General features: G+C 32.2%; 3 protein-coding genes and 1 pseudogene across 12 annotated transcripts in view; all 4 read left to right on the top strand.

The window, feature by feature from the left end:
- LOC147837451 (uncharacterized) overlaps window positions 1-5,802 on the top strand; it is a 79,997-nt gene extending 74,195 nt beyond the window's left edge. Inside the window, exon 3 of the mRNA XM_087237456.1 lies at window positions 1,811-5,802. Coding sequence (XP_087093582.1) covers window positions 1,825-2,754 — 930 coding nt within the window. The 5' untranslated portion in view covers window positions 1,811-1,824 and the 3' untranslated portion in view covers window positions 2,755-5,802. The remainder of the gene's footprint in view (window positions 1-1,810) is intronic.
- LOC147837450 (uncharacterized) lies at window positions 4,960-8,747 on the top strand. The gene has a single exon (XM_087237460.1). It carries the CDS (start codon window positions 7,827-7,829, stop codon window positions 8,745-8,747), a length of 921 nt encoding a protein of 306 aa, XP_087093586.1. The 5' UTR covers window positions 4,960-7,826.
- Window positions 8,748-12,294: 3,547 nt separating this feature from the next.
- LOC147837449 (hepatic lectin-like) lies at window positions 12,295-15,232 on the top strand (annotated as a pseudogene). Its single transcript, XR_015476781.1, has 5 exons — window positions 12,295-12,437; window positions 12,739-12,996; window positions 14,359-14,484; window positions 14,632-14,735; window positions 14,863-15,232. The product of XR_015476781.1 is annotated as a hepatic lectin-like (transcript).
- Window positions 15,233-16,307: 1,075 nt separating this feature from the next.
- The window catches only part of htt (huntingtin), a 77,500-nt gene continuing 66,840 nt past the window's right edge, over window positions 16,308-26,967 (top strand). For 8 of the 9 annotated variants that reach the window (XM_087235149.1, XM_087235148.1, XM_087235146.1 and 5 more), the window contains exons 1-6: window positions 16,308-16,699; window positions 21,217-21,300; window positions 23,632-23,752; window positions 23,867-23,926; window positions 24,255-24,334; window positions 25,763-25,901. In XM_087235149.1, coding sequence (XP_087091275.1) covers window positions 16,602-16,699; window positions 21,217-21,300; window positions 23,632-23,752; window positions 23,867-23,926; window positions 24,255-24,334; window positions 25,763-25,901 — 582 coding nt within the window. In that variant the 5' untranslated portion in view covers window positions 16,308-16,601. 9 annotated transcript variants of the gene reach the window in all.

Below are 26,967 nucleotides of genomic sequence, written 5' to 3'. Positions count from 1 at the left end.
AATTTGCCACTTTGTAATGTTGCCAACCCTTTTCACAGCACTTAAAAGACATTTAGAGACTGAAGACAACAAGTAATGGAGTGTTTCAGGAGTAATTTTGTCTCGCTCTTCCTGCAAACAAGTTTTAAGGTTGGCAACAGTAAGAGGGCTTTTTTTTGCATTTTGAACTTCAAAATGCATCACACGTTCTCTGTTGAAGACAGGTCGGGACTGCAGGCAGGCCAGTCAAGTACCTTTCTCTCGAGTGTGCTATTCGCACCTGCTGCACTTTTGTAAATCCACCAGAGGCCGCTGACTGTTTGACTGACTGAATGACTGACTGACAGATCGATCAGCTGATTGAGCCACCCACCTCCTTCCCTAAACCCAACCAATAGTACTTTAAAAACCAAAGATTGACCCGCCCACCCACTTCCAGAAATCTAGAAAAAGAAAAGCCCACATTTTACCACATTTTCACCTTGTTTTTGACTTGTTTATTTTATTTTTTGGCTTTTGTTGGTGTCTTACCTTTCTGGAACCGTTCTTCACTGGACTTAAACCCTGCCGTCGTGGTCAACTCCTCTCTGCATCTCAAGTTCACCAATGTAAATGGTGAACTAACTGGACAAACTGGTAAAAGCAGGAAAGCCATCCATACAGACGCTTTAAAAAAATAAAGCAATCAGCTGGTTAGTGCGAAAAGGAATGGCGTCAAATTGTGTATTTAATAAAATAAAATGCAGCCATAAGTTCTACTGTCTGCATAATACACGATCTCCAGAAAGGTATATAGGGCTACATTTTTCAGATTTAGTCTATGTTGGAAAATTTCCATGATGGTGTTATCAAGACTTTCAGAAAAAGGGAAAAAAAAAAGTCAGACTGATGACGGCAGCGAGAGGAGAGAAAAACATTGAATTTACTCTCAGCCCCTTAGATGCAGAGAATGCGAGATGTAATTTGACGCAAAGTAATACATTCATAAATGCATATAAATGTTCATACGTTTTTAAAAAAATCTAAATAATAAAAACTTTCAAGGATTTAAGATTATGATGACCGCATAATGTTAAAAGTGTCCATTGTTACAAAACAAGGGATGACTAGCTGTTGGCTCTTGTCGCTGTACTCAAATGCCATTGAATGAATGAATGCATGATGCATGAGATTAAAAATATCTTTAATATACATGAAAATGGGCTAAAATATTGGATATACATAATAATAACTTATAATTGATGTTATTTCTCTGATATATCAGTATATATATTGACAGAAAAGATTATAAAAAACACTATAATGTTCTATTTAAACTCTGGTGTAAGATTAGCTTGAAAAATAAATACACACACTCATAAAATGAACTACAATAACAGGTAGACTATGCTAACAAACACGAATGGGCATAATTCTCATAAATCATGATTGATTAGGCAAGTGGAAGGATTTATTGTTATGTGCAGTTTATAGATCCTATGTTGTCCACATGTTCATTCACAGTTTACATGAACAGATGAAACTAAGGGTGTGAGACACTTTTGGTAGCTTGTTGTTTCTGGCATCATATCAATATTTCTTCAGTATATTTTGGTGACATCAGGTATGACAATCATTTTAATTTATTTTTATACTGTAGTTTTAATGGTTTAAATTTTTTTTTACATTTGATCCTGAAATAAGTGCTTTTGTCTAATCTTACAACATATAAATAACTTGAACTTACATCAACAAATGCTACAGAAGCAATATCATTATTGACCAGTGAACATTTTTTTTCCAGTTTTAAAGTCAAACTTATATGCACAATTACTGTTTTCTATTTCCACAGCTTTCTATTCTACCATGTGCAATTCTTCCATCATAATCAACAGTTCAGCCTTATTTCTTCAGGAGGGTTTAAGTTGGTTCTGTATGTGTAAAGATCGTTTTGGCACTTTTTTCATCGTTTACATCTCAATTCTGTGGTTCACTGTGGGAACGTTGATCAATTGCTGGTCCATCTGGGTGCTTCTCCGTAGGAACATTAAACCAAACATGGTGTTTTCACTAAGCTTGTCTATACTGGAGCTGCTTGTTTGCATGCAGAGTTTTGTGGACTTCATTGATTTCATGGTTTCAAGTACATCAAGCTACAATATAACTACCTTTCTTTCTGGTCTTGGTTGGACTGCCAGAGCTCTCCTCCAGATGTGCATGTGCATTGAACAGTATTTGGCTGTGATTCATCCAGTAATATTTTTAAGATACAAGGGCATCCAGTACAGGATTGCACTGGTAACAGTTGCTTGGCTTATTGCAATGGGCAATGGCTTCAGGCTTGTTTCCATCAGGTTGAACTTTTTTCGAGATCATTTATTCTTGTTTGTTTTTTGTATAGCAGTGATTGTAACCTCTTTTTGCTGTGTGTCTGTCCTTCACGCTCTGAAACGTCCAGGACCAGGAGATCACAACAATGTAAAGATGACTGAGAAAGACAGAAATAAGGCAGACAGTGGCAGAACTACCAAAAATCAACAGAAAGTAAAAGCCTTTAGAATCATCTCTCATATTTTAATATCTATCCTGGTTTGTTATTTGCCTATAGTGGTAGTTTATTTCATGTGCTTAGCTGGAGTTAGAGCATACTCATTTTTATGTGATGCTGTTCCACCTTTTCTGGCCATCAGCAAAATCAATCTATTAATTTCACCTCTCGTCAGGATGTATAGCGAAGATCACCTTAAACACATCATGTGCTTTTCAAAGTTTAGAAAACAAATGAAAGGAAACTGATACTTTTTTGAAGGAATAATCCATGTTATATTTTGTGTGACGTTATAATACATGCTTTAAAAAATAAAGGTTCCACTGTTTTCACAGTGATGTTGAAAGAACCATTTTGGCATCTTTAAAATACTTTCAAAGAATAGTTCTTAAGACAGACTTTTTGATTGTTGTTAGTTTAAGCTAGAACATTTAATAAAGAACCTACAAGGAACCATTATACAACATACTGGACTTGATGGTATCGATGGTTAGATAGATAAAGAACTTTTACAGCAGCATCCATAGAATCTTTCCTTTCCTCTAAAAGTTCTTTAAAGTATAGAAAGGTTGTTTAAATCAATAAATGCCCTTCAGGCTAAGACGTAAATTCATTCATCTTTATTTTATTTCTATAGCGCTTTTACAATGTAGATTGTGTTAAAGCAGCTTAACTTAGAAAATTATAGTAAATCGAAACAGTTTAGTTTAGTTCAGTTCAGTGTGGTTTAATTTTCACTGCTGAAAGTCCAAACACTGAAGAGCCAATCCATCGATGTGCAACTCCACAAATCCCGAACCCAGTGGCGACAGCAGCGAGGAACAAACTTCACCAATTGACAAAAGTGAAGGGGAAAAAACCTTGAGATAAACCAGGGTCCATTTGACCTCGACCATTTCTCCTCTGGCCAAACTTCTTGTACAGAGCTGCAGTATAAGCCCCGGGGGCTGAAGAAAGCTGGATGTCCATCGTGGAGAAGGCTTGTAAAATTACTAAATGGATCTTAAAAAACCTGTTGGCTGAAAGGTTCTTTGAGGAATCAAAAATGGTTCTTTTTTGTATTGCCGCAAACCTCTTTAGGAACCTTTACTTTTTATAGTAAAGAAGCTTTATCCTTAAGAGTGTACATGCATGAACAGAGAACAATGGGCATCTTGAGCGTTTTGTACACTTTAATTAAGAATTGGGGTAAATAGTTGTCTTTGGGAAGAAAATCACTTGCAATGTTTAAGATCAGGTTTACTTAAATGTTTAAAATCAGAATTACAGTGTATGTTTCACAATTTTTTCACTTTTACCCATTGATTGATTGATTGATTGATTGATTTTTATTGTTTTCATAGTTTTTTGGTGTATTTCAATTTATCACCACTGTAAAGCCGCGGTCACACTGCACTTTTCTCCCTATAGACTTCCATTCATACGCACATGAATGCGACAGACCAGAAATGCAAGCTTTTGTGACAAGTTTCACAGGTCACTACATTGAAAAGATCAAGCTTGATGAACTCTGACATGTGAAATCGCATCACATGTCTGTGTGAGACTAATTGAAGGTCAAAATATGCCCGCAGTGTACAGAAATTTAAAGTATGGACCAATCGCTTGTTTTTTTTTTCAGAATCATCCTGTTTACCACCCATTTTTGCAGCGCAGTATAACAGAATTTCTCATGCTCAAACTCTAGTGTGACCATGGCATAATTCCCTGCACGATTGACTGATTTCACCTGTTTTTGATTAGTTAGTTTGCTCAGTATATATTAGGCATCTGTTCTGTTCATTCATTTTTTGCTTGCTTGCTGAATTACTGTGTAATTTGTTTAATAAATAAACAGCTGCTAAAAGATCCATTCTGCCTCAGTCATCTTCATATCAACCGACACATTACAATATTTTATTCTATTGAAAAATATACTAATATAATATTGAAAAGATAGCTCATATAGTTTTACAGTTTTGTTTGGTTAATATTATTTCCAGCATAAGTAGTGTGATGTGTAATCCTTGCATTTTGGTCAATATCATGTTTAATTATGTTTTGTTAAAAGATGTTACACTTGTGTAAAAACAAAAAATAAAATCGATTAACAATTGGTCATTTAAATAGCTTTTAGTGTTTTAGAGTTTTTTCCTATCTACAATCTGGACACGTTTTCCACATGATGCCAGCAGGAACACAAACAAATCTGTGAACAAATGAACAAATTCATATTAACTTAGGTCGCATCTTACTCAAATCTTTTTCTTTAAATATTGAGAATGTTGTGAACTGTAAAAAAAAAATCCTGGTTGCCTAGTTTAATAAGTTACAATAAACTTAAAACATATGCTGTCATGATTAATTGATGATATTTTACAGTGTACATTTATTACACTTTCATGTGTTTATCAAACCATTTGGTGACTATGCAAAAACAATGGTGACAATGCAAAACTCAAAGGTTAAAAATGAAATTGAATCTGGTTACGTTAATCCATCTGCAATAAAACTCAAGGAGATCAGAATTTTATATTCAAATCAATGCACCAACATTTGTTTGGAGCATTTCACATAGTGTTGAAGATCCTAAACAAACAGTAATGACATAAGCTAAATCAACAGGAGCAAACACAATCCCTTTGCACACACTGAATGAGCGCTATGGGAGTGTTCAGGTAAAATATGGTAGATGAAGAGCTTTCTGTGGCTTTAATAAACCTGGTTTGATCTACACTCACAAACACACACACACACACATTCAACATTATTTACTTCATTACATTCAATTGATTCAACTAATATCGATTGCAATGTCACCTGTTGATGCTTTGATTATTTGCAAATGTGTGTCAAAGGTGAAAAGGTGTTTTCAGCATCATAATAATATAGTAATAATAATAATCTCAACATTTATTTACATTCTGAGCAAAAATATTTCTACAATAATTTACAGAAGACAGCCACTATAAAATATAAAAAAATCTAATGCCACTATTCTCTAAGACAAAAAAATGCAGGGTTCCACACAATTCCTTCATGTTGTCCTATCACAGATTGATTGGGTTAACTGGTTTGGTTTGATATATTTAGGTGGATTGAACATAAACCAATTAAATTGTCTACAAAAAAAAAACTGAAGAATTGTGTTTTTTCAACTCATTTTTAAATTTTATTTAATTGTATTGTTTTCAACAGAACAACAGTGGTACTGATATATTGAACAACAAGTACAGCAGTTTTTGATAGACATTCTAACAAATGCATACAAATGCTTCAAATCAAAGACAAAAATTAAAACAAATTTAGAAAGACATAGTAACTGAGTACACTCAAGAAAAATGCAGAAGGAGGACTAAATGCTCCAGAACACCTCAAATCTTTATTGTAAATCATAGGTTAATTTTTACAGCGGTAGAAGTCTGGTTGGCACACATTGACTGAAGGTATCTAGACAGTTGACTATTATAATAATATACATTTTTTGGCCAAGTAAATACAAAAATTTAATACACATACTTTATCACGATCAAGACATAGTTCCCATGTACAAATCAGAAGCTATACCTTTGTGGACAAAGCGAAAGTCTTTCCAATAATTTTTTTTTAATCATTTTGTAAGTCTCTTTCCAGTTTGATTTTGTTGCAATCCCAAAATGCATGCACTACTGTGCCAATGTCTAACTACATTTGAAACATAGCTGGGAACAATTGGGAAATATTCTATAGAGGCGACCTGGGGTTATTAATCCTGTGAATACATTTATTTTGTTCATAAACCGAAATTGAAGTACTTTTGGGATATATATTTGTGCAGCCACTCTTCATCACTAAAAATAGACCCCAAATCCTTTTCCCATATTGTTTCAACTCATTTTAAGATGAATCAAATTATCCTTATGTGTCCATTGAACTTATATTATGTTAGACTTATGTTAGAACATGATTAACTTAGTTTAATAAGTTACAATGAGCTAAAAACATATGCTGTCAGGACAAATTGTTCAAATAAGTAGTTTAAACAAGTAGCAAAAGTCATTTTTGAGTCTAGGTTTTACTTATTTGTTAGCCCAGTGTTTATGTATATAAATAAGTAAGTTAGAATATAATTAATACATAAACATTATGATAATAGAGAGTGGAACTTACAAAATTTGACATTTTATTTTGACAAGTTACATTAAAAACATTAAAGAAACAGAAACATTAAAGTAGACACGTGTATTTATTATCCTTTCTAAAGGATTTTCAATGCTATCAGAATCATTAACCCCCTGTTTATTTCCCCCCTGATTTCTGTTTAACCGAGAGAAGATTTTTACAACACATTTCTAAACATAATAGTTTTAATAACTCATCGCTAATAACTGATTTATTTTATCTTTGTCATGATGACAGTAAATAATATTTGACAGGATATTTTTCAAGACACTTCCACACAGCTTAAAGTAACATTTAAAGGCTTAACTAGGTTAATTAGTTATTTAGGCTGGATCGGTTAATTAGGAAAGTTATTGTATAAGTTTGGTTTGTTTTATAGACTATATATATATATATATATATATATATATATATATATATATATATATATATATATATATAGCTTAAAGGGGCTAATAATTTTGGCCCTAAAATGGCTTTTAAAAAAATTAAAAACTGCTTTTACTCTAGCCGAAATAAAACCAATAAGACTTTCTCCAGAAGACAAAATGTTACCAGACATACTGTGAAAATTTCCTTGCTCTGTTAAACATCATTTGAAAAATATTTTAAAAATAAAAAGAATTCAAAGAGGGTTTAATCATTCAGATTAAATGTAAATGTAAATAAAAAGACTTGTAGATTTAATGCAAAGCAGAACCTATTCATGTTAGGATCTACACATATATAATTTATGTACACCCAAAAAATAATTGTGCTGCTTGTTCAAACTACTTATTTTAAATTCAGCACGATTCTTGGAATTTGTTCTTGGGAAATTTGTTAGGTTAACTTAATTGGTTAGTGTTGGGACAACATGAATGAATTGTGTAAAACCCTGTATCAACATTTAAGTATTCATCATTTACACTAGCTAAAAAAACTCCATAGAAAATATGCAAATAAAAACTGATCACTTTTACAGTTCCCTATAAATGGGTGAAATGTTTTTGATGAGGTACATCTGGTGTGTTTTAAAGGCTGAAAACCTTTATTGAAAAAAAAACTTTGTTATTTTTATTTTTTTTGCATGTTTTGCCATCAATACAGGTATGACATTTAATCCGATCAATTTTCAAACTCTCAGTTTTACTAGTAACATATTAACATTCATTTCTGTTCTCTCCAGTGCTAGAAAACCATGTGCAATTCATCCTTCCAATTCAATGGTTCAGTCTCTGTGTTCGATGAGTCTGTAATGTGGGCCTGTCTTTGTCGTGGACACATTGGCAGCATTGTCATTTTTGCTACTTTAGTAGTTTTCTTCATTGTCGGAACGCCGATCCATTGCTGGTTCGTCTGGATGTTTCTTCATGACAACATCAAACCCAGCTTGGTCTTTCCATTGAACATTTTAATAGGGGAGATATTTCTTTGCATCTATTGCTTGATAGATATTATTATCAGCAGCTACCCGACTCCAGCAGGAGACCAGTTGGTTGCATTCTTCATCGCACTGTGTTGGACTGTCAGACCTCTTCTCCAGATCTGCATGTGTATTGAACATTATGTGGCAGTGATCCATCCGGTAACGTTCCTGAGATATAAGGGCATTCAATATAGGATTGCACTTGCAGCAGCATCTTGGCTCTTTGCTGTGGGCAACAGCTTCAGGCTCATCTTTATCGGAGTAGAATATTTCCCAGATCATATATTCTTTTTGATTTTTTGCATTGCAGTTACAATAACGTCTTTCTGCTGCGCTTCTGTCCTTTATGCTCTGAAGTGTCCAGGACCTGGAGATAGAAACGATGTAAAAATGACAGAGAGAGACAGACACAATAAAACTGAAGCTGGCAGAGCTGTTGAGAACCAGCAGAAAAGAAAAGCCTTCAGAATCATCTCTCATATTTTAGCGTTTATTCTTGTTTGTTATTTTCCTTATGTGTTGTCTTATTTTATGTGCATGGCTCAAATAAGCAAACATATTTACAATTGCAATGCATCTCCACTGATTCGGTCGTTTAGTTTGACTGCTGTATTCATCTCACTGATTATCAGGGTGTATAATGAAGGTCAGTTAGAATGGATTTCAAAGATTACCGAAAAAATTCAAGGATAATAAGAAAAAAATACATTTTTAATTAAAGCTTTAGTGTTTAATTAATTTCAGATTTCTAAAAGGCAACTATATTGGGATAGAATAATATTTAAAAAATGTAAATATCTGTTTGATAATGTTAGAACTAAAAAATTAGAACTAAAAAAGCTTCGTCGCTGCTTATTTTTAAGTCTAAATTAAAGACGCATTTATTTTCTAGGTCTTTTGAAGCATCAGTCCTTCCCTCTCAGAAGGGGGGGGGGGGGGGGGGTTGTTGGGAGTGGGAAGGGGGAACAAAACAGTCATGTTCTCTATCATGTTTAGTGTTGGTCAACTGTGATAGCATCTTTTAATAAGGAAAAAATATTTTATTATTATTATTATTTATTTTTTAATTGGTTCTTTTATTGATAATCTTTCTATGTTCCTTCCTATTATGTGCCTATTGCTGTTTTACTGTTTTATGCTCATATCATGTGTTTATTTTCTCTCTGCCTGTAAAGCACTTTGTGCAGCCTTGTGGCAGTTGGAAACGTGCTATATAAATAAATAGAACTTGAACTTGAACTATAGTAAGAAGCATGTTGATCAGTCAGAATCTGACTAATGTGCAATGGTAAATCAAGATAAAAAAAAAGCTTTCTCCTGGTTCATTTTCATAAGGAAAAAAATTAATGCATTCTGTTTTCCTTTTTAAACATCTTCATGCAGGTGAGTGGATTGGCAAATCACCTGCAGAACACTTTTGTGTGCATATGTTTGTGTGTTTGTCTTTGTATAGACCATTTTGAGGAACGTAAACAAAACCAAGGGTCCTATTTTATTTCCTGATTTACATTTTTAACTTCTATAGCTTCAGAGAATTCAAAAAGAGCCACATATTGATAAATAATGTTATGATGGCTGTTTAATGTGAAGATATGATTACATAGCTTGTTACAGTTATGAAATAGTAAAATAACAAGCAGGAAATGTTCAGGGGCCATTGATATTACCACACTGAAATGGTCTATATGTACATATGTGTGTGTGTATGTGTATGCAATAAACAACAACTAATAAACTCAATTAGACTTGTCATACTTATATACTGATTCTCCGAATGGAATTTCAAGTTCTTCTTTTTCTTCATTTATAAGTTGCTTTGGAGAAAAGCATCTGCTAAATGAATAAACATAGACATATTGTTATTAGAATTTTTTTTTGTTAAAAAACAAAGAAATCTTGTCTGAGAAACAATGTATTTATATTTACTAATGAGTGTTGCTGGATTTCAAAATGTTTTTACTAGAAAATACTTTGTTGACCAAGAGAGTTGTGGAGTTCGAGGTTAATGTTTGATGGCAAGCTTCATCGTGTCCATCTTTGAAAAAAAAAGCAGTAGCGTATTTTATACATCCACTTCAATACGTCTATTTTATTATGAATTTTGTTGAGCTGACAGTTCTGTATGCATTAATGTGTTGCTAATCGTTATTACCTACTTGAGTCAGTGACCTAGACCTATGTTGACTATAGTCTTCAAATAGACAGGTTAGGCAGACTTTACATGTAGTCATTCCTTTCTATTTGTTGGCTAGTTTGGTTTTAGGCATCAATTAGATTTTCACTGAAAAGTCAAATTAAGCCTGTTTAGCTGTCTTTTACAAGTTTTAAAAACAATTTTATCATGTTGTAATTACTTGTTGGTAGAAGCTTTTCTAATTTAGTTCATTTTCTTTATGAGTAAAGTGTAACATCCTCATTGTGTGCACGTCACTGACACTTTGAGGGAGGAAAGTGAACTGCACTTCAACTATTCAAATCACCAACTATTTATTAATTACCGTTGTGCTTGAAATAACTATTACAAATCTGGTGTCACTAGAGACACAGTATACGTCTTTCAGTATGTAAATTAAAAATACACATATAAAGAAAACAGACCTTGGTTTTTGTATTGTATTCAATAGCCAGATTGATGCATATCATATTAGATTGATTACATATCAATATATATAATTTATTTATATTTATATAAAATTTTCCATTGTTTTAATTTTCTAGGTGTTTCTACAGATTATATTGACAGTTTGTTCAGCAGAGTGATTAAGCATGCATCATCATAACTGCATCATCATGTCTAAAGTTAATATTAATAATTAAAATGATACAGCTTTTATCATAGGGACGACACGGTGGAGCAGTGGGTAGCATGATCACCTCACAGTTAGAAGGTTGCTGGTTCAAGCCTCGGCTGGGTCAGTTGGCATTTCTGTGTGGAGTTTGCATGTTCTCCCCGTGTTTGGGTCGGTTTCCTCCAGGTCCTCGGGTTTCAAAGTCCAAAGACTTGTGGTTTAGGTAAATTGGGTAGCTAAATTGCCTGCAAAATGATGTCTGCAAGATTGTTGTAAATAATTCATATGGGTTGAATTTAATCTAGCTGATTAAGTTTAATAATGTTCAACTTAATTTGTTTGTTCAACTTATTCAACCCAAATAAATTGTTTAACCACTTAACTTAAAATAATTGAGTAAATCCAAGGAATCATCTTTGAATCATTTTTTTCAGTGATGTGTGATTGAGTGTGTATGGGTGTTTCCTAGTGATAGGTTGCAGCTTTGGCAGCCCCAGAATAATAAAGGGCGGAAGCTGAAAATAAAATGAATGAATGAAATGAAGAAAGAAGTCTGTAAAATAACAGAAAGTTTATTACAAGGTTTGTACCAATCCCAACCACAATAATATATCACTTTAAACTATTAAAAATGTTAATGAAAGTCACCTTTTTAAGGTTAAAATTTGTTGGAAGAAATTAATTAATGCAATTCAAAAGCATAAATAAATGCTGAACAATTCATAGATATTTTCACAGAGTACAAGCATAGTTTTGCATAAAGGATATGTCTAAACCACTTGTTGTTCATATTGCATTTACTTCATAATAGTTGCTAAATAGTTAATTTGGTGTTTAAGTATTATTGCAGTGGTTCTTCCTGTAGCCCCCCAGGACTGCACATTTAACATGCCTCGTTTGTCTCACACAACCATTGCAGATCACAAAGTCTCTGTTAATGAGGTGATGAGTTGAATCATGTGTGTTTGGTTAATGTGATATGCAAAACAGTGTTAAGAACCACTGGAATAATGGGTACAGTTAATGAAACATTTATAGTGGTGTTTTGGTTTAGTGTGTGAAGAAGCAAGCCACAGTTTCCACATTAATCGTTTAAAGAAGTAAGTGATGATATATTTCCAGTAGATTTGGGAATCTTAAAAAGGGAAGTCCACTGTAGCATAGCAGATCCTGTCAGAGAATCACACAGTGAGTATTTGTTATGTCATTATTATACTTTGTTTTGTTATGAAGTGTTACGGTAAGCATAGCCTCACCAAATGAGTTTGTATATTTTGTCATTCTGAAATGAACTGTTGAGTCATTCTGAAATCATTTTAAACCCTCATCCCGCTCATTGTTCAATATTTCCATCATTTAAGGACATGATGGAGAATAATGTTATCATATAGCTAACATGGTGCTTTTTAAGTTATGAAAGTGTAATATGGGCTGTTTAATTACACAGGTAGGATTGAATTGTGTTAAAAATTTGAGATTGAAATGAACGGAGCGAAGGTCAACTGTAGTCACACATCTGTGACCACATACAATCAAGAATTAACCGGCGGGATTACAAAATCTCAGATCAACCAAACTGACTCCCAGGAACCAGGTAAGCTACAACACATTAATTAAGCAGTACTTAACAGTCTCTCCAGGATTTTGCAGAGACTTTTTTTATATTTTGTAGCCTAAAAGAGTTTTGTGATGGATTTTCTTAAAGATTATACAGCATTATTTGGTTCAATACTGTACTTGTGTTTTGCTGTGAAAATAAAGAAAAATCTGTCAATTTAGATTTTTTTTATTATCTCATCAGCCACTGGACTCTCACAATTCTGGAGGGACTGATTAAATATCAAATATCATATTGCTTTATTGGTGTTGTAATGTTTGCCTTTTTTTCCATTTAGGCTCACCAAAACTTTACAAAGTGATGATTGTGCTCTTGGCATTTCTGTTTGGCATCCTGTTAAGTGGTCTCATAGTTGTAATGTTCGAGCACAGAAGAGACACTGTCCAGTTGAAGACCAACTATGAGCGCTGTATTGATGATCAGGACTACCTGAACAGACGTTACTACAATCTCACTATAGAGAGAGATCAACTTCTGGCTAGCGAACAAGTCCAAATCCAAAAATCACAGACTTTAGAAAAACTTCTTCCATTTGGTAGGTACTGTATTCATTGAGCATGTTTGTTTTGTTTTGTTAGGCATTGTTTTTCTTCTTTGAAAAATGTTTTTTTTTTTTTTAAGTTGGGCGTAAGTTAAAATAGTTTATTCTTCCATTTATTAACATACAAACAGTTGAAGTAAGAATTATTAGCTCTCCTGAATTATTAGCCCCTGTATATTTTTTTCCCAAATGTTTTAATTTTTTAACACATTTCTAAACACAATAGTTTTAATAACTCATTTTTAATAACTGATTTCTTTAATTTTTGTCATAATGACAGTACATAATATTTTACTAGATTTTTTCAAGATACTATTGAGCTTAAAGTGCAATTTAAAGGCTTATCTTGGTTATTAATTAAACAAATTAGAGTAGTTAGGCAAGTCATTGTATAAAGATGACTTGTTATGAGGACAGTTAAAAATTATTGCTTAAGGGGTTTAATATTGACCCTAAAATGTTTTTTATATTTTTTTTTATTAAAAAATGCTTTTATTCTAGCCAAATTTAAACAAATAAGACTTATAATTTAAGACAAATAAGAAATGTCTCCAGAAGAAAAAAATATTATAGAAAATACTGTGAAACTTTCCTTGCTCTGTAAAAACATCATTTGGAAATATTTGAAAAAGAAAAAAATCACAGGAGAGCTAATCATTTTGACAGCAACTCTATCCAAATGAAACCAAATGAACAAAAACAAATGTCGGGTGGTCTTTGATTTTGTCCTTCACGAATTGATTGGATCATTAGATGATGTTGTTGTTGTTGTTGTTTTCTATTGGCTGAAAACAAGTGAGGGGCAGTTAGTCTGGCCACCATTAGATATCGGTGAAAATGAAGATTTTTTAAATTAAAGATCGAGAGCAGAACACATGATAAAAGTAACAAATACCATTAAAAATTCAGGATTCATTATTTTATTTGTTCTAAGGAACTAAAATGTCAGTTCTGGTTGCATGATGACTTTTATATATTTTATTTATTTATTTATTTATTTATTTATTCATTTATTTATTTTAACATTATGTAATGTATACAAACAAATTACAGCTCTTTGTAAGCCCATTCTCCCCATAGGGGTTTTTGTCTTTCAATTCCTTTTTTTTTCTTGCAGTTCTCAATTCATGGCACAATTTATAAGGCATACATTTAAAAATTATGACATGTATTTCGTATTTATAGACTCTTTTTATTTTTGAGGAAACACAACTGAAAAGAAAATGGCAAATAATGAGTTTGTTTTTAATTGATTGATAATGTCTTGATTTTTATTATTATATTTGTCTTTTTTATTCTGTTGTGATAACAAGCTAGTGGCTCAACAATTGAATGTAACACATGTACTCTTCTAAGGATGTATGGCAGGATGGAGCAACTTTTCCTCGCATCTTTATTGTGCCTCTGCTGTGATGCTGTCATGGAATGTGAGCAGACACAGCTGTGCTGAGATTGGAGATCATAAACAGTCCAGATGAGCAGGTGAGTGTGGCTGCAAAATAACAATAATCTTTATTAAACAAATCGGCTTATTACCGAGATTCAAATAAAAAAATAAAAAATTGAATCCAAATTTAGGATTATGGCATTTATTTCTCTTCACCCACTATCACATGTGGGTTGCTACAGGAATTTGTGACTAATCTTCAAATGAGTCATGTATGGATTGGCCTCACTGGGAATGCCACTGAGGGAGTGTGGAAATGGGTGGATAACACTGAACCGATCCTAGAGTGAGAAAAAAATACTATGTTTTGTTTTTGAAAGAGCAAATATTTCTCCAAAGTTAAAAAAAAAATGTTTATTTACAGTGTATATGCAGTATATATTTATCCAATTTGAAATTGTTTTTTTTTTCAGGTACTGGATAACAAGCAAGCCTTATAGTGTGGATGGATCTGAAGTTTGTGTGGAGATTAGGCCTGAGCAGCCAAGCCTAAAAAATTGGAATTACATTCAGTGTGAAGAATTTAAACATTATAACATTTGTGAATATGAATATTAAATGTTTATTTTATTTGAATCGCCTTACCATTGCTTGTGGCTGAGAAATATGAATTAGCAGACAAATGAATTGATCTAATTTCAATTAATTAATTAATTGCTTTTTTGCTTCCATTTTCTGTAATGTTCTCTAATATAGTTGTAAAAATTTGATTTCTGAAAATTCTAAAGACATTCACAATGTCAAGTTTTTAGATGATATATGAACATTCTTTAAAAAGTAATATATTACAGCGTTATTTTACAGTGTAGAAAGTTCAATAATCAGGTTATAAAAGATGCACTTTTTAAAGTATGTGACAGTACATTTCATGTTGATCAATACTCGAGATGCTCGCGGGCCAAAGTTGGCCCATGGTAATCTTTGATTTGACCTACCATCCCATCTGAGAATAGAGGAAACATGATGGGATGCTTTTGAGATTGTCCATTCAAATTTAATGCAACCCTTTGTTTGTTTGTTTGTCTTATTTTTAAAAGTTATTTTTGAACTCCACTGTGTTATAAATGCGATTGTTTGTTTGTTATTACAATAAGTTATCATTAAAAAAGTTATAACTGCATCAATACAATTAAGATAATAATTAATAATAATACTACTAATAAAATAATAAAAATTATAATATAATAATTAATAGAATTTAAAGAATTGTTTTATTTATTTTAAAATATAGTGAAATAAGTTAGGAAATTACCCATGCCAACTTTAATGTAATATAGTTGGGTATTTACCTTTGGCCCACAGCTCTCAATGATATTTGGTTTTTGGCCCTTCATATGAACCAGTTTGGGCACCCCTGATCCACATGGTTGCACATATTTAAATCTGACATAACATTTATAATTACCAGCCATTAATTTAATATTATTAGAATATGTATTTTGTGTGATTTAAAAACAATATAATCTGTGTTAAAGCAACCTATAGTTTTATTTAATTTGTTTGTTTTGCTTGTTTAGATGTCTTCACAATTACAGTAAATGTATAAAGTGTATTAATTTTCCAGAAACTAGCTGTCCTTTTTACACGTACAATAGGCTATATTTGCCAATATATTTGTATACACAACAATAACACATGTTCGTTTCGTCAGAAATATTACATCAAATTTTAAATTATCAAAACAAACACAAAAAAGTTTAGTAATTGATCAAGAACATTATCAGTCGTTCTGGCGGAAGACTTGCATCACAATCAAGCTAAGCAAGCTGTAGATGCAGACATTCGCCATTGATTTTATTATGAATTAGAGGACTTCAATTTTGACAGGAGTTTTATTAACCCGGAAATACAGCAGAACAGTTGCTCTCCTAACCCAGCTTTAAGATGGCTTTCGGAACTGGACGTGCTATCAACTACCTTCAGAGCATATTGTTTGAACAATGGTCCTAATCGGATGGTGTGCGGAAATTAGACCGGACTTGAAGGGCTTTTGTCCTCCGTGAGGGGGTGTCCGTCTCGACGACACCGTCAGTTTCCCTTCGGCATTCTGCACAGCGCTCGTTACCAGTCTGTGACACTGGCTGTCGTTTTCAGTTTGTAAATATTACCCTATCTCCGATCAGATTATATCTTCATCACAGCTTCTGTTAAAATGGCCACCATGGAGAAGCTAATGAAAGCGTTTGAGTCGCTAAAATCATTCCAGCAGCAGCAAGGCCCGCTGTCGGCCGAGGAGCTCGTCCAGAAACAGTGAGTGCTGAACTGATGTTAATGCTGTTTAACGCTTTGTTGCAGTAATAGCCCTCTGCTTCATCATCATGATCATCATCTTCATAATTAGGGCGCTGACATCACTTGACACCGTGGCCATGCTAATGTTATTATCACAACATGCATAAGTGCAGTGTTGTCTTTTCATAAGGCTGACTATTGTTGTTGTTGTCTTGGGTTTTTAATCACATGATGCTCAACACCATAGATGTGTCACAGAGCCTTGTTAGATTCTGCGTCAGTGCTGAGATCAGACACTGCGCACTTCTCAAGAACTGGCTTCAGGACTTCTGATGTCCAAGAGTGTTGTGGTGTAAAACAATTACACTGAATGAATCTGTTTATTTGTGTTTGAATGCTGCCATCTTCTGAATTTTTATTCTGACTTCCCACAACTGCATGTCTTCGTCTGTCACTAAACATCATTAGATAAACAATACTGTCATATATGACGTACAGCTCAAACACACACTCAAAAATAGTCTTTAGTATCCAAATATTGAAAATGTAAGATGTGTCATTGTGCCTTCCCTTTACTCATAAACATCTCATAAATATCTGCTTTGGCATGTTTACTTTGATGCCATATTAAAGTATAATATTTAAGGTTCGCAGAGCATTCCCAAAAATATAATGTATATTTATATTTTGGTCATGCACTGTGTTAAGGACAGATATTTGAACCACTATTATACATGTACGTCTATATGTACATTACCGGTTTTTTACATATAGACTTTGGGGTTCTTTTTATGTTTTTATTTTTTTTAATAAAATTATTCTGTTCATCATCAAATGTAAAAAAAAAAATGTAAACACTTATTTAAATATTTATTTATTACTTGAAGTTTATTAAATGAAGTTATCACTCCAGTAATTATTGCTTTTTACAATAATAATTAATATTAGAGTGATTTCTGATTGATTATGGGACTATTGGAGTAATGAAGCTGAAAATTCATCTTTAATATCACAGAAATAAACTATTAAATTAAATGATACACTACTTTTGAACAGTTATTTCATAGTGCAGTAACATTTCACAATTTTCACTGTATTTTTGATGAATTATTAACCCCCCTGAATTATTAGCCCCCGTTTATTTTTTCCCCAATTTCTGTTTAACAGAGAGAAGATTTTTTGAACACATCTCTAAACATAATCGTTTTAATAACTCGTTTCTAATAACTGATTTATTTTATCTTTGTCATGATGACAGTAAATAATATTTGACTAGATATTTTTCAAGACACTTCTATACAGCTTAAAGTGATAGTAGTGTATGTATTCTTACCTGTGTGTGTGTGTGTGTGTGTGTGTGTGTGTGTGTGTGTGTGTGTGTGTCTGTCTGTGTGATTCTGAATGACAATGTAATTTGGACATTTGCACAAAAGTTATTTTAAACATGAAAGTTTTCGTCGCTTTGCTTGCATTTATTATTCTGCTTTGTGTATTTCAAATCATGTTTAATTATTGTAACTAAAATGGGTCTCAAAAAGTATTAGACGTTGTTTGAAAGTTTGGGATGCTGTGTAGTTTGTGAAATTGATTAAACCCTACTAAGTTGGATGTCACACTGCTTTGCTTAGTGCAGTAACCAAGGCAGCACCATTATTTCTGCTGTTCTATAGGCGAAACTGACTGGATTAACATTTTAATAAAGTATATGAATAATGTTCTAGTTTAGGATTAGTTTCTTTCAATCATTATTTAGTAAATATATTTTTAAAATATCACCAATGTTACCTGTTCAGAACTAAAGTGGCGATGAGGTCTTAATAGAAAGATTCTAAAAAAAGTCTTAAAAGTATTAAATTTTACCCTTTGACTCCTGTATATACCCTGTTGTAGTCTATTTGATAATTTTATATATTGTAAATGAATGAATGAATTATGGAAATATTATATTGGATAATCCTACAGTACATATATTATTAATATAGATAATCCTAGCTAGGGCTGCACAATATATCGTTTCAGCATCGGTATTGCAATGTGATCATTACCAATAGTCACATCGCATGATATATGTAATGTTGAGTTTATGATATAATTGATCGTTTGCACGTGATTAATGATTTTAAAAACATTCAGGCATAAAAATTGTACCATTTGTGACTTTAACAATGATTTATTTTATTGAGTTATTTTTGTTTTTATCATTCAGTTACTGTACTTAAATACTATTAGACTCAAGGAAACGATAAAACACTTTATTTTTGTTCTATCTTTTTAAAAATTGTATTTATATATTGTTATGCATGAAAATAACAACATATGCAAATACACAATTGTACCGCTAATAGCACAGCCCACAGTGAAAATGTGTTGGGGGACCCCAAAAGTCTATAGATTGTTTATTAGATTTTATGAAGATGCAAATAGTAAACACAAATTCATCAATTTCTGACAAAACACGTACATGCAAATACAGAAAAACATTGCAAATAGCTCAGACCACAATGAAAATGTATTGTCTATTAGATTTTATGGAGATGCACTCTCAAAGCAGAATCATCCCAATCAATCTAACATGATAAATCCTTTCCAAATATAGATATTACGTCATCTGGTGAAATTGTATTCTTATCACAGTACATCACAAAGTAAAAAAAAAAAAAAAAAAAAATTTATATATATATATATATATATATATATATATATATATATATATATATATATATATATATATATATATCGCAATTCTAGATTTTTCCAATAACGTGCAGCCCTAATCCTAGCAAGTTTTCATCTATTGATTTGTCCACGCACAATCATGCTGAATGTCTTGAAATTACAGTATTTTGAATAGTAAATGTATTGAATGCAAAAGCCAGCTAGATTTTAAGTTGAATAAATATTTGAGGATTTATGACTCGTGGTCAGAGTACAGTCTTTATCGAGTGATAATGTGAAATTGCAGTTTTAATAAAAATAAAATCGAATAGTCTAGCCAGCATCTCACATTTGATTTAAAGTAAAAAATATGTTAAAATGTTCATTTAAAGTAGGCATGTAACAATATCAAATTTTTGTTGTGATATATTGCACCAAAATATAGTGTGATTAACGAAATTATTGTCATTTTAAGACCATTTTATGTCACTCATTATAAGGGATGGCGCGGGATAAGATTCTGACGGTATGATAACCTTGGTTAAAAATCTCACAATATTGTAATTATTTCTCTAAAATATGTTTTTTTTTTAAATGTCTGGGTAAAAACAACTTTTTTCCCCCTATTGAACACAATATATTTTATTATAAAAAACATTTCAAATATTTTTGAACAGTAACTATTAATGTGGAGGGTCTCTTTCTGCTGGAGACACTGTTGCTGATACTGTAAAAACACATACACAACCCCCCACCCCCAAACAAACAACAAAACAAAATATACCGTTAGAACAGTATAACAGCAAATGTTGGCAGTTTTAAAACCTTGACTTTTCTAAACCAGTGATTGACTCATGCCTACACATTATATAAGGCCAGAATGACAATATACTATAATATTGTCCAAATACGATGCAAGTGCATTCTTCCAAAGAACACATATTTTATTCTGAAGAGTATTTCATTTAATTATAGTCATTTTAGTAATTTAATGATTAGGCATTGGAATCAGAATGTGAAAATGTAAATATATACAAAACAAATAAATAATATTGTGAATAAATGTAACAAAAAGTGCAAGGTAAAAAGCTACAGAAGCTGCAATATCTGCTATCAGTTGTCAGGCACCCACATGAAAATATACAGTAATTTATAGTAAATACTATAGTGTTGTTTTTAACCATACTGACACCTCCAATAGAGATGGAGATGTTCCACAATCAGCTGAATTGTTGCTGAAATATATTTTTTATTGTACGGGCGATATATATTGCATCACTAAAAATGATGTCATGTCCATGTGTTGTGCGATAAGTCGATATATTGATTATTGTGACAGACTAATATAAAGTTGTTGTTTTCTTGAAATCTTGATAACTTTTCAAACCATATTTAGCACAATGCAAGAGCTCCATGTTATTATCTTGATATGAATACACTGTAAAGATATTGGAGTGGGGGTTATGTGCAATTAAAAGAGTGATTTCCCTTATTTACAACTCCAGCACCATGTGGATGGATGGATTGAACATAATTTAGTTAATTAGGGGGAATAAATCAACTCAGATATGTTGTAGATCATCAGCAGTGAGCGGTAATGTTATACAGCATGTGCTGCAGGACATGTTTATCGCGGCTACGCTAGCAAGATTACATTAACTTAATTGATTTAGCTAATCAGTATTGCTGACACTATAAAGAGTATCTAACTGACTTTTGCGGCCCAACATAATATTCTCACTTACAGATCGGTGTCAGATTTACAGCTTGATTGCTTTGTGGAGTTACACGTTAAATCTGTTCATCCTTATCTCGATAGATGTAAATCATTCAGAAAATCTTGTGATTTATTTAATGTTCTGTGTATTATTTTTTCACAGGAAAAAAGACCTTGCTACAACCAAAAAGGACAGAGTGACTCATTGCCTGACGATATGTGAAAACATTGTGGCACAGTCGCTGAGGTATGCAATAGTCAATGGATGAACACATCAGATTAAGGTTAATCAGATTTGGTCATGTCTTATGAGTCATTGGCAAAAGCCTACTGATGCTGAGGCTAGGTTGGATTTTTTTTTAAACTCTAACATTGCAAATTCAGTGAATTGAGATGAAAATCCTAAATTATTAAGGCCACTTAGCAAATAAAGTATAACATACTCAAACTCTTTCAAGTTGTCAAACATTTCTTTCAGCTTGAATCCTTTGAAATAAAATAAAATGGCAAAATATTTGCAATTATTGCACATTTTATTCTTTAGGACGTTGAATTAGATGTTGAAAACCAAAGCTTGTTATCAATTATTTTTGTTAGCAATTATTTTTTAACAAAAATACATTTAATTTGTTAAGTAATATTAGTTATAAATACATTACAATAAATACAATGTCATTTATTTCTGTTATGGCTGTATATACACATTTTAAAACCTAATTTTTACTAACTGATTCCTTTTATCTTTGTCATGATGACAGTAAATAATATTTTACTAGATAGTTTCAAGATACTAGTATTCATCTTAAAGTGCAATTAAAAGCTTAACTAGGTTAATTTGGTAAGTTAGAGTAATTAGGCAAATCATTAATAATAAAAATAATTATATTAATAATAATAATAGATTTTAATTGTGATGTGTTTTTTCTCAGACTCAAGGCAAAATACCAACAATAGCAGAAACAGCACTTATGAAAAAAAATTCTCTGGTGGCTTTTTATTTGCATGTTGTTGCTATTAACTATTAACTACTATTTTTTATCTTCTATGGATAAAATATATCATCTCATGGATAAAATATATTTATTCTAACAGTTTAGTAAAATTAATTTGACTTTTGGAAATCATTAAAGTAACCCCCTGTCATTGTCCTGTGATCTCCATTTTGGGAACAACAGCTGTAGATATTTGGAAATAAAAATTGCTTAATGGGGCTAAAAATATTGAGTTAAAAGTTAAAAGCCACTTTTGTTCTAGCTGAAATAAAACAAATAAGACTTTCTCCAGAAGAAAAAAAATAATGTAGGAAATACTGTGAAAATTTCCTTGCTCTGTTAAACATCATTTGGATAATCTTTGAAAAAGAAAAATTCACAGGAGTCCTAATAAATCAGAATTATAAGCCCCCCTGAATTATTAGATCAATTGTTTATTATTTTTTTTACAATGTCTGTTTAACGGAAAGAAGATTGTTTCAACACATTTCTAAGCATAGTAGTTTTAATAACTCATTTCTAATAACTGATTTATTTTATCTTTACCTTGATGACAGTAAATAATATTTTACTAGATATTTTTCAAGACACTTCTATACAGCTTAGTGACATTTAAAGGTTTAATTAGGTTAATTAGGTTAACTAGGCAGGTTAAGGTAATTAGGCAAATTATTGTACAACGATGGTTTGTTCTGTAGATTATCGTGAAAAAATATCGCTTTAAGGGGCTAATAGTTTAGTCCCTAAAATGGTGTTTACAAAAATTAAAACTGCTTTTATTCTAGCTGAAATAAAACAAATAAGACTTTCTCCAGAAGAAAAAATATTATCAGACATACTGTGAAAATGACCTTGCTCTGTTCAACATCATTTGAAAAAAACAATATTTAAAAAAGAAGAAAACAGTTTGAAGGGGGCTAATTATTCTGACTTCAACTGTATAAACTACAAACAAATCTAGATAAATAATGAAAAAGCCAGTAACATTTCTTTTAGTTTTATTTCTTCTTGAAATTCTTGATTACGTCCTGAATACACATAGAGAAGATAGATCCAGTTTATGGTGATCTTGATGGGTTTGTTTTTATTAGTGTTAGTCTTTTTGGCATAACTGTCCATGCAGCCCTGCCACATCCTTGTTTTTCAAGTAGCATTTCCTTTTTCTGCCGCAGCTTGTATCTTGTAGCTGTCAGTTTTTGATTGAGGGTAATTGGGGTGATTGTAACAGATGTACTAGATGTACTAGACCAGGGACGAGGGTTGCAAATTAGCTTTATGCTATATTCCCTATGTACACAACATCGGTTGACTTTGTAAAACAATGTCAAGTGTATTGTCTCTGTTAAATAAACAAGCAAAAAATAAAAAATGAACAGAGGAAAAGACCACAAACAGATGAATATTATTTCCCTATTTTCTCCAATTATATTCTGGATCTCTGGGCCTAGAAAAATAGCTGATTTTAAATTGCTAAACATACTGTAATGTATTTATTTTGACTCACTGTTCATTTCGAAGCTGTGACCAATAATTTTAGCCTTCTAGTGTTGTTAGCTATGTATTTAATTACACTAATTTGTTATCAGGACGTCTCCAGAGTTCCAGAAACTTCTTGGAATTGCCATGGAAATGTTCTTGCTGTGCAGCGATGACAAAGAGTCTGACGTCAGGATGGTGGCCGATGAGTGCCTCAACAAAATCATCAAAGTAACTCATTTGTAGTTTACATATCTGACATATATTCAATTGGATGATGATTGTAGTGGTGTTTTTTTTTTTTTTTGTTCAATGGTAATATAATTTCTTTGTTTATCTTTGCAGGCATTGATGGATTCCAACTTGCCTAGACTACAACTTGAACTGTATAAAGAGATTAAAAAGGTAAATCAGACTCAATAAACTTTTTGTAATGAATGTTTAATTTATTAGGAGTTCTTTTGTAAATGCATGTCAGTGTACTGAACTGGAGTTCTAGGATTACGTTGTGTGGCTGATTTATATTTAAGTTACATTTTTGTTGCACTTTTGTTGTTAATTTGCGATTTATCTGCAACAATATTTGATTATTTGATTGGTTTGATTATTGTTTTTGTTTTTAGTAAAATTTTTTGGGGGAAATGCTATAAACTTCACAGGCACATGAGTCTTGTGCTCTTTAAGTAAATGTACAGCTCACTAATGGATCACTTTACTGTGTGTGTGGTAACAGAACGCTGCCTCTCGGAGTCTGCGGGCAGCCCTGTGGAGGTTTGCAGAGCTTGCTCACCTGGTGCGTCCACAGAAATGCAGGTATGCTCAACTTTTGGTCACTTACTTCTAGTAGACTGGTCAGGACCCAATTATTGTGGAACATTGTGGGAACAATCATAGGACTAGCTCAAAACAAAGGAATGTAGTTTACTGCAAACGTGGAATTTGCCAAATTAAAGATAAATAAATTGAAAGTAGGGCTTCACTCTTAAATTGCAGTCTTGACTAGTGCTTGTTACTTTTAAATTTACTATGATCTTCTATGTGAAACTGCTTTGACACAATTTACATTGTGAAAGCGCTATACAAACAAAGGTGAATTGAATTGAATTGCATTGAATTTAAACAATGAAAAGACTTTTTAAATTTGATGTTGCAGAACAGAGTTCATTCCATAAGTATTTCATATTTTAATTTGAGAATGCATGACGTATATAAACAGAAACTGTTATTTTCAGAGTGTCAAAATAAAGGTTTGGTTTGGAGGTATTTTGGTTTTGGACTATTGTTCTGTTGAACGCACCCATTCATTCAAAGTAATTACAACAATCATAGAAAAAAATGTTCAGAGATTTTATAGACTTAAAGGGATAGGTCACCCAAAACTGATAATTCTGTCATCATTTACTCACTTTTTTCTTGTTTCAAACCTGTTTGAGTTTCTTTCACCTGATAAACACAAAGTAAAATATTTTGAAGGATGCTAAAACCTGTAACCATTGACTTCCACAGTAAGTAAACTAAGTAAACTATTCCCTACTGTTTTCATATTTTCTAGATAAAATATTATATTTTGTGTTCAATGAACACTTGAGGAACATTAGATAGTGAATATATGTTCATTTTTGGGTGAACTGTCTCTTTATGTGTATTTTGTTTAACACAAAAAAAGCTGCAATTTATTTTTTACTTTTTCCATTAAAATGGAAATAAACCAAATTTTGTACTAGTATATGAATTTAAATACATATTTAGATTAAAGTTGAATTCCATTTGTATGTAATATTGTGGTGTTTATTCTACATGATTTATCTACGCACTTGATTATGTTTTTAAATATTAATGTGTCTTTATAATGTCTACCTTTCATGTGCCATTGGTCTTGTTGTCTGTCTTTATCTTGGTCATAGCAGGTGAATAATTTGGTTTAAATAAATTTTCCTTAAATTGAACTCTTACATTTTTAGCAACATAGGGCTCCTCAAAAAATAAAAATAAAAATAAATAATAAAATAAAGCGTGTGAAGGTGCCAGAGGTAAGTCGCTTGAGAGTAAACTGAGTATATTCAAATCTGCCTCAATTTTGCTGTATTTCCATTGATCAAGTCAGTTCCTGAAGAACATCACAATAACGAAGAAAAAATCATTGCAACTTCTGTTTCATGCTGATCTTAAGCTGTGACATGCTTTTGATTGTAAAGATAAGCAAACACAATAAATCCTAACCCTCATTGTCACTTTTCCCAGGCCGTACCTTGTGAACCTGCTACCATGTTTGACACGAATCACAAAACGTCAAGAAGAGACTGTGCAGGAAACTCTCTCTTCTTCAATTCCTAAAATTATGGCTGCTCTCGGACACTTTGCCAATGATGGAGAGATTAAGGTATGAGCTGAAAAAGTAGCATTTCCCAAGTTGATCATGTGTTTACTTTAGCTCAAATTTGGTCATAGTAAAACATTTCAGAAGACCACATCAGGCGATTTGCAATAAAATGTACCTTTCAAAAGTCATTAGTCATTCTGGATGGCCTTATGTATTTGACATGAAAATTAGATTGCCTTGCTACTGAATTCTGTGATTTGGCACCTGAGTGAGGGATTTCCCTCACCGTTATCTTGACTGTCTGATCTGAAGCTGTAAATGCGCAGTGGTGACATCATCTCCTCAATATGGAACATGACTCACTCAGGCTGGATTTAATTATCCATGAGCCTCTTCTCCCTCGCATCAAGAGGCGGAAAGAGTCTGTATTCTTGCCAAGAACACATTCACTTTTAAAGACAAGAGTATTGTGATTCTAGATGCTTTTAAATCCAGCTACGGTTATGAATGAGCTCATTTCACAAGTGAAAAACCTTAGGAATGCAAAAGGCATAATTTAATAAAATATATGTGGTGTGTTTGTATGTAGGCCAAAGGTTATTTTATTATATTTGTTATAATTACGGTTTAAAAATTATACAGATTTTTTAATTATAATTTTGTTTTTTAAAAGTGTTTTTTGTTAAAAAGGCTGCATTTATTTGATCAAAATTAAAAAAAAAGTGAACTATAAATGCAGTTGGTAAAAAACAAAAAAAAAAAACGTATTGAACATGTCACCATTTAATCAAAATATATTGCAAAAGGTTCTGCTGACTTGAAATGTTCACCAGATGCGAGTAACAAGCAAAGAAATCCAAACACACACAAAAAACAAAACTAATTAGAATAGCAATTAATTTATGTGTAATAAAAATTAAATGACACTGGGGAAAAGGATTAAACACATGAGGAAATGGAGGTGTAAAAAGGAAAGCACATGGAAATGTGGTTATTGGTTCCTACATTACCAGAATTATGAAATCTTTCACACCTACAGTACCAGGAGGATGAAGGTGAACCCACGGTGGATATTTCAGCGAGACAATGATCCTAAACACAACCAAGTTGGTTACAGAATAAAAAA

Source organism: Danio rerio, chromosome 1, assembly GCF_052040795.2.
Source record: "Danio rerio strain M-AB ecotype USA chromosome 1, GRCz13ab, whole genome shotgun sequence".
NCBI classification, from domain to species: Eukaryota; Metazoa; Chordata; class Actinopteri; order Cypriniformes; family Danionidae; genus Danio; species Danio rerio.
Note: the sequence above shows the minus strand (reverse complement) of the source record. Positions and strands in the feature narration are given on the sequence as shown.

What these genes read in the sequence shown, in the direction of transcription:
- LOC147837450 (XM_087237460.1), top strand. Translation starts at nt 7,827, where the DNA reads ATGTGCAATTCATCCTTCCAATTCAATGGTTCAGTCTCTGTGTTCGAT.